This window comes from Lycium ferocissimum, chromosome 7, assembly GCF_029784015.1.
Source record: "Lycium ferocissimum isolate CSIRO_LF1 chromosome 7, AGI_CSIRO_Lferr_CH_V1, whole genome shotgun sequence".
Lineage (NCBI taxonomy): Eukaryota > Viridiplantae > Streptophyta > Magnoliopsida > Solanales > Solanaceae > Lycium > Lycium ferocissimum.
In genome coordinates this window covers 39,889,262-39,898,232 of record NC_081348.1, presented here as the reverse complement: position 1 = coordinate 39,898,232, position 8,971 = coordinate 39,889,262, and the positions used below count along the sequence as shown (strand labels likewise).

At 32.7% G+C, this 8,971-nt stretch overlaps 1 protein-coding gene and 1 non-coding gene across 2 annotated transcripts; one reads left to right on the top strand and one right to left on the bottom strand.

The window, feature by feature from the left end:
• The first annotated feature begins 2,305 nt into the window (after positions 1–2,305).
• Positions 2,306–5,350, top strand: LOC132064974 (uncharacterized). The gene is given in 8 exon segments (XM_059458160.1): positions 2,306–2,679; positions 2,769–2,865; positions 3,046–3,184; positions 4,301–4,383; positions 4,521–4,652; positions 4,822–4,926; positions 5,083–5,115; positions 5,118–5,350. Coding segments are annotated over 8 exon segments (747 nt in total). The 5' UTR covers positions 2,306–2,614; the 3' UTR covers positions 5,211–5,350.
• Positions 5,351–5,871: 521 nt separating this feature from the next.
• On the bottom strand, positions 5,872–5,944 carry TRNAN-GUU (transfer RNA asparagine (anticodon GUU)). Its single transcript has one exon. It is a non-coding gene; the product is annotated as a tRNA-Asn (tRNA).
• Between the last annotated feature and the right edge of the window lie 3,027 nt (positions 5,945–8,971).

Here is an 8,971-nt window from a genome sequence, read left to right as displayed (position 1 = left end):
TCATAGAAAAAAATATTGTGCAAACAAATAAGAGAAATATAGCTTTATTATCTTCTTATAATGATCTGGAGCTGTCTTATTTTTAATTTTTTTTGAGGTTACAAAAGAATTGAGAATATAGACGTGGAATTTACTGAAATTCAGGGACTATTTAAGAAAAAAATTGATGGTTGTGGAATTCACCCCAAGAGAGGACAAGTTCACGTTGGTGACATCCAAACTTGTTGGTGACATCCAAACTTGAGTGAGAGATCTAAGCCGTTTGTGTTTTTCAATCAGTAGGTGCCACGTGTTTAAGTACTTTTTGTCTTCGTACGTTAGCAATATTTTTTTCCCGTGATGCGAGAAGTACATAAAAGCAAAAAAAATGTGCATGAATTGTCAAAGTAGCTCAAAAAGTTAGCCTGCTCCTAAATAGTTTGGTTTTTATTTGGCTCAAAATTAGGTGAATTTTTTGTTGAATCTTCTAGTCACTATATGCGTGAGGTCTATGTAAGGGACTGAAGTGCACGAAAACGTATCCAAATATATGACAATGAAAGGAAAAAAATAGAGCACAACTAATTAAATTGTAATGTAACAGAATTATACAATTACTCATTTAAACTGGTCTGAACTGATTTACTTGTAGTTGTTAGATTCTGATCTGTGTCATAAGAAACCAATCACCTAGTAGTATGAAATTATTTTCTTAATATAATTAGAATATGTTTCTTGTATGAATTGACATACTTGTGACACTTATTAAAGCAGTGAATCTCTTCTTAGTTCTTACAATATTTGCTGTGATAAGAAAAATTAAATTTTGGTCTAATTCAACAAAAAGTTAACTCAAGCATTGAGAATTGCTAGCTCAACCATTGAGTATGTCCATTACTACGGAAATGACAAAAGCTATTACCTTTTATGAGCTATAATTTAAATGGCTCATTTAGAGGGTGTTTACCAGCATTGAAGTACGGATTTAAATTTCATAAAACAAAAAGGTGGTTGACATGATAGTTCAAGCCCATAAATTTCTATCACGGTACTTTATAAACAGAATTTCTTATTTATTCTTTTTTCCATAAGTGTTTATACCCAAAAATATTGTGAAAATAAAAGTTATGATTATAAAGGGAAGGGAGGGGGGAGAGTGCTTTATAATTGAGAAGAGAATGCAGAAATTTTTGAGAAGAGAAGTAATGAGTTCGAATAAGTTTTATTCGTATCTAATCGTATCCAGCTAACTTATTATTTTTTAAAATTTTTAAAACACTTTTAATCAATTTTAGTTTTATTTACTTGTAGTTGTTTTATCTGTGTCATAAGAAACCAATCACCTAGTAGTATGAAATTATTTTGTAATCTACTTAGGACACTTATACCCTTAGCTTATAAATACTTTTAGTTTGACAACAAAAGTTTTTGAGAATTGCTAGCTCTATCTCTCAATTATTATTATGGCCTTATTTAGGAGGGTATGTTTGGCTAAGCCTATAATCGCACAAAACGAAATACCCTTACACTAACAAAACCATAAGTCAGCTCTCCCCAACTTATTATTTTTTAAATCTCCATTTGACGTCATTCTATCCCTATGTCTTTAAAATCTCTAATTAAAATCCAAGCAACAAAAACCCCAACCCTCTCCATTACGTCACTGTGATTTGATTGCTCAAAATTTTCTCACAGTTGAATATTTTAATTTAAGTAGCGACAAATAAAATTTCATTAATTGCATATGCTTTTCTTCTATTCAAATATTTTGTGCACTATTTGAGTATTTTATACAAACAAATTTTAGTGTAATTATTAACTATTTTATTAAAGCTTATGATTGTAATTTAGCCTATCATAAAATAATTTATATTCATAAGAAATAATTTTATCTAATCAATTTTACATTAAAAATAAATGAGTCATAAATTATTTTGTATTTGAATTAATTTGGAATTTACGTTCTTATTAGTATAAACAACTTTAAGAGTAATTAAGTCATTCTAACAGAAAAAAATGCTTATCAACATTTTTTTGCCAAACACTTCAACAACTTATTATTTGTTTCAAAGACTTTTATCCAAACGCGTAATTGCTTATTTATTAAATCAGCTTCAGCACTTAAAAATACTTATCAGCTACTTTAAATCATCTAAGCCAAACGGGCTCTTAGGCTAACTAATTTATTGGTAATATAAGGTGGTTAAAATTTATATTCTGAATGCTTATAATACTAGATTTGATAGTGTTTTAAAACAATATATCACATAAAACCAAAGCAATACGACATCCTATCCTATTTATGTTAAAGTGCCACCTCAATTTAGTCTTTCACTTACTTTCAAACACTCAATTATAAAGACTTTGACTTTCAACATTCAAGTATAAAGACTTTTAATTAATTTGCACTTCGTGCATTCTTGACTTTTCAAGTTGAACTAAAAGTTCTAAAACTTTGAATGTATTTCAATTGATTAATGTAGAGAAATAATAATGCGAGAAAAGGAAGGGGAATTTAATATAAATTTTTTGAAATAAATGTCCCAAGTTGATCCTAAAAAAATTAAAACAATTGGTGAATCAGGGTTTAGGGTTTTCATCAAGAAAGCGCGCCCCCATTTTCATCGAGAACCGGATGGAGCCGGAAAAAATCGATGTCCTTCCTTCTACAGCTTTGGCATATCTTGACCGGAACTACTGGTAAATGTTTAGCAGCATGCTAATTCTTTCTAAGCTCTTTTTGGGGTCACTTTTTTATAGTCATTTTACAAAAACTGTTCACATTTCAGGGATAAGAGGTTCGCTCAAGAGGAACATTACGAATGGTTCAAAGATTATTCCCATTTCCGTGACATTGTTCTTCAACACATTAAACCCAAATCTTCTGTACATTTCTCTCTCTCTAATTCAATCTATTTCTATTCGCCTTTTTAAATTGGTGTTATAATTATTTGGAAGTGAAATTTAAGCATTGATGTTGAAAATAAGATTCTTTATTTTAAACAAAGGGGGAAAAATTATTTTTTTATTGTAAAAGGGGAACTTAGTTTTTAGGTGAGGTGACAGGTGTTGGAGCTAGGATGTGGAAATTCCCAGTTGTGTGAAGAATTATATAGAGATGGCATTACTCAATTGACCTGCATTGATTTGTCCCCCATTGCAGTCCACAAGATGCAACAAAGATTGTTAAACAAGGGCTACAAAGGTACGAGAGACGTTCTAGTTGTTCTAATTTATGCTATTTGATTGGTTGCTTTAGCTTATGTTCAAGTTTTGACACCATTTGAAATGTAAACAAGATGGCTATCTCCCTCTAAGAGTTGGCCATGATTAATTATTTTCCTCTTAAGTTAACACAAAGAGAGGTTACCAACTGATAATGTAATTCTAGCTTACTAATAGGAAGGAGAAAGAAAGGAAAGGGTCACTACCTCTTGCTTTATTTCTTTTACTCAAATCTCTAACGTCTTCTTCAAATTGATAATAATCTATTTTCTTTATAAGTTGATCAGTGAAGGCTAATGACTTTTGGACTTTCCTTTGGTTTCATTCCATTTTCATCAATTGAACTAAAACAGATTTGGTTAGCTAAAGTAGTTTGTGATGGATGATCCTTTGTATTAAGATCGAGGTCTCAGGTTTGGACCTAGGATCGCAGTGCTTGCCCGCTCTAGATAATTATTCATGAACGCCCAATAAAAAAAGAAAAGACAAACTTTACTCATATTTTCATAATAGTAGCACATTGAAGTTAGGATGAATCTCGTAAGTAAACAGAATACTCTTTTTCGAGGAGAGAAAAAAGGAGTAAGAAGATGCTAAAAATCAGATAACTTGAAAGTTGATAGAAACTAATCTGTGTACGGATGCATAAAGGATGAGCTCGTTCAACCCTTTCCCTTTCAGATCTTGACTCTAAGCAGCCCGAATATTCTATCTAATAAATCTTTTGCATTCAAGAACCTTTTATTGGTCGAGATAGTGTCTGCACAATCGTTATGCCTATGAAATGCTCCGTGTGAAGTCAAAGAAAGGTTTTGATGAGGAATTTCGATGGCAGCTTAGCCAACCTATCTCTGTCAATTAGATTAGATGACAGAGATTTGTGTTTTATAAGAATATTTGCCTTTCTATCACTCTGTCGTCAGTTTAATGGTACTTTTGTCTACAAAAGCTTAAACAGGAATATTCACATTTGGTAATTCCAAGTAAAAGGGTTTAGTCGTATTGGGTGAAAGAATGCTAGCACATAACAAGAGATATATGTCGTTCTCAGGAACATGTTTTGACTTATTAAATGTGATGTGATCAATATCAACAGGAATTAAAGTGCTGGAAGCTGATATGCTAGGCCTGCCTTTTGAAGATGGATGTTTTGATGTGGTTATAGAGAAAGGAACAATGGTAGTATTAGAAGTTCTATTTTTCATGGACTGCCTAGTGCAGCACTGGCTGCCATTGTTTTTTCTTTTCAGATGGTCAGCTATTTATATGTATGTTTTTGAACTTGTTATTAAAAATGTATATTGTTGAACTTGAAGGATGTGTTGTTCGTAGACAGTGGTGACCCCTGGAATCCACACCCTGTGACAGGAGAGGGTGATGAAGATGCTCACGAAATTCATAGAGTTCTGAAACCCGAGGGCATATTTATATCGATCACATTTGGCCAGGTAGTAAGCAATTATTATTATTATTATTTTTTAATTTGTAAGTTAGTAAGAGCAGCATGACATAACCAACATGTTATCTCTTTTTTATCCATTCCTTTTCTCAAAGCCTGGTTCTTCCTTTCTGTTGCTAAACGTTTCTAAATTGCTTTATTTTGCTTTTATTGGCCAGCCACACTTCAGGCGCCAGTTCTTTAGTCACCCTGAGTTTACTTGGTCTGTTGAGTGGAATACTTTTGGAGAAACATTCCATTATTTTCTCTACATCTTGAAAAAGGTAAGTCACGAAACCAGAAAAGTTGTCTCAGTCCACATGCTGTTGGCCTATATTCATTTTTCCTCAGATCTGTTAAACCTAAAGAAAATACGGATATTAAATTTGTTTGATGCAGCAAGTTAGATACTAAATGTGAGAATTGAACTAATAATACAGGGACAAAGATCATTAGAGAGCAAGGACTGCGAGGAAAAACTCTTATGCCATCAATATCTCTATACCATGATGAATTAGAGGGTGAAGACTATTTATTCAGAACCAACCTTGATGAGATGGAAAGCTAGAGTGAAATGTAAATTGGTGCTCCACTTTGCACCCTCTATTGCTTTATTTCTTTTGTTATAGGACTGAAATGTTACAAATTTTGTCATCTTTCCATCACTATGTTCTTTAATTAATTTTATTTTTAAGAATTTGACTGTACATTCTTGAAATCATTTGGAAAAATTAGTTATTAGCATTCCTCAACAGCAGGGATAGAACGCTGAAAGTCCTCTACTCATGGATTTCCTTCTACCGTTGTCAAACTTGGGGTAAGCTGGTCATTTCATTATTTCTGAATTGGTATTATGCATAATGCTTAATAGCTATGATAATTGAGAACTCGAGGAAACTAAAGCAGTTGCAAAATCCCTGAACTCGGAAAATTAAGTTGTAGGAAGTTAATCAGGCTGTTTTTTTTTTTTTTCAAAAAAAGTGAAGAATTAAAAGTTCCAAGAGAGAGTTTGTTAAGCCATGTTAAAATAGGGCCAAAACAAACAAGAGGGCTTAATAAAATAGTGAGAAATGGTAGAAAAAAACTATGGAGCTAAAATGGATATAAAAAGTAGGAAAGTTAGAAAACAGAGTGGAAGACCCTACAAAGAAAAGGTTAAGAGTATTTGAAAACGTTGGGTTGGGAAATGAGAAAGCATAATTGAAGACAAAAAAGCAACTAAATGGAATCGCTAGAGGAAGGGTTGAACCTTCGACCTTGTGGTTAACAGCCACACGCTCTAACCAACTGAGCTACTCCAGCTTTTGGTTATTGCCCTTTCATGAAGGCCAATTTGTCTGCTGAGTCTGAAACCCAGGGGGTCACTCTAACGAATCCTTTCTTTCTCGTCTGGAGATGTGGACACACCTGTGACTCTGAGGAATACAAGTGAAGTAACAAGAATGACGGAAAAGTTAGCAGTACCGGACGATAATAGGGATGGATGTAGACCTCATTCAGGTTTTGGGAGAAGTGGCGGCCATTCTTAAGAACCAAAATGAAAATTTATATGTTCAACGATGGGACAAATGTTCTCGTTCTTTGTTTAAGAACTAGCTGCGGGAAGATTGATAGTCTTTTTTCTTTTTCTAAAGAAAATTTTAGCTATCGTAACAAAAAATTAATACTATCAAATATTCTATTGAGCAGTTAAAAAGCATTTGCGTCTCGAATAAATTGATTATATGGTATCGTTGACCATGTTAATCCATTTTTTTTTTTTTTTTTTGCAATATCTTAAGAAATTAATACCAAATGTTCTTTCCTGGGTGCACTCCATTGCTATGTGATAGTAATTCTCTTAGCCATGGAATGAATTTGTGAAATGGTTCATTTTTATTTTTGTTTTATGGCAGTTATTCGAAAACAACCCTCCAAGATAGGGATATGGTTTGCGTACGCTATATTATTCCCATTATGAATACACTGTTTATGTTGTTATTATTCTTGTTGTTTTACGACAGGGGCCACACATTATTCTGCAATTAAGATTGTTACAATGCAAAATAAAAATATAACCATCATAATATCTATGCTATGACGTACTGTGATCATGGATTGAATGAACAAATGTGCACGATTAGTAGAGGGTTAAAAATAACAGAAGATCGTTCGATGGCAACTACTAACAAAAACGTAAATTCAGCCTTGCAATTTGAAGGTTAATGTAAATTTAAGAAAAAAGATTACGAGAATAGACTCGGAAATGATACCTTTACTTACACTTCAGGCAAATTCAAGATTAAAAGTCATTGTACCTTTAATCGACTTGAAAATATTAAAAAAGAATTTGTTTATAACATTTTAGCCCAAGGTACATCTATATTCGTTGCACCAAGGTGCACATATACATCAAGTTAAGTTTAAGTTGATTACACATAAAAGAGCCAACAGAAGAAGAAGGAAAATAGAGAAAGTGAGATAAACTCCCACCTAGTACTTGGGTAACTTTTTTTCATGGATACTACTTCTGTCAGTCAAGCAGCAATAACAGAAGCAACATAAGTCGATGGATTCATGACAAATTTCTCGTACAAAAAACAAAAAGAAAAGAAGAAGAAGAAGATATAATCAATCAATTAATTATGATTTAATTATTCCCTCGCTAGGATTCATACATTTAAAGTAAATAAAAAATTTTGGTTGAAATAATAAGATTATTGAATTGTCATATTAATTTATTAAATATTTTTTGACATTTTTTTAGTTACATAGTCTTGTGAGTCACACAAATTGTTACACGTCGAAAAAAAAATTTCGCATCGTTTCGTATGTAAGTAATTAACGTAAGCTATGAGAGGTCATGGAATCCTTATAAGGTTAAGGGAATACTCTTAACAAGTGTCTAAAGGTTCCGGATCGAAAAATCGAAGAAAATAAGTTTGTCGAAAATTTGAAAAAGTTGGCGAGCACTTTGGACGAATTTTGGGTCAACTTTAGAGGGGTATATCTCCTAGTATATCAGGAGTTTTGAAGTGAAACAAAAGCCTAAATTGAAGTTCATGAAGTCTAGTTTCCAACGCAACAAACCGTTCGCCAAAACGACATCGGAGTAGGGAGTTATGGGCATTTCAAGATAAGCCTCTAAGCTGCCGCTAAACGCTCCCCTCGCGCCCCACTTGGAAAGTCGGTGGAACCGACTCCTCAGTGGGGTATAAGCCTCGTCGGCTTGCTCGGTTGTGTATTTATATTTTTCGGTGTATGTGACCTAATTCGTACGAGATGGTCATATATATATATATATATATATATATCCGGATCCTGGCCCCTCGCCGCCTATTGGTATTGTTTGTGTGCAGGTAGGCCTTATTGGTTTAAGTTGGGGGCTACTCCTAGAGTTTCAAATTTAGAGTGGTTCGCTCGGGCATAGGTTGGCATCAAGTGCCGGTCACTCCACTCCAGATTTGGGGCTTGACACAAATTTCGTTCTTCGATTTCTTAATTCTTATTGCTAGTTAATTTTTTATTTATTTCATCTGTTTATTCAACCAAATCATAGTCACAAGGGGCTAGAAAGATTACTATCCTAATAGTGGTCATCCGGTTTGCAAATAAATTATATGGGATTATTAGTAGATGTTCGGTTTATTAGATAAAATGAGATATACAAGACTTATAATAAATAACTTGCGCATGATTTAAACTAAATAAACTTTGATTTTCAATTTTAATTTTGACTTTACATACAATACTTTGGGGAAAAAAAAAAACATTTGAAGAAAGGCCAATTTGTTAGTTTGTACCGGGATTATTATCCCATATGAAGTATGGTATGAAGTATTACCACAATTTATAATACTCCCTCGTTTACTTTTGCTTGTCCCGTTTCCACTTATATAGTCAAACTACATGAATTTTATTTGACTAATAATTTAAGATGTATTTTTTCATCATATTAGTATGAGAAAAAATGCAACTTATAATATTTTTTGTATACTTTTTTAAACATTTATATTAATTTTAAAATATTGAATTAATTTAATCCAACTTTAACTCCGAAAATTAGTCAAGTGAAGTATAACAAATAAAAGTAAACGGAAGGTGTACAAAACAATCCTGAAATTGTTAATTTCGAAGTTAAAATTTCTACCAAAAGAAAATAAAATATTTTATTACGGTATTATAATCTCGATTGTAACCAAATCACCACTAAGGCTTTGTGAAATTAATAAAAAAACCAAATATGCCATCGAACATCGGGAAAAGGCTCATTTTTCCCACGTCAATGTTTGCTCTTTAGCCATCGAACATCAAATGGCATTTTTACTCATCAATATTTTGGGTCATTTA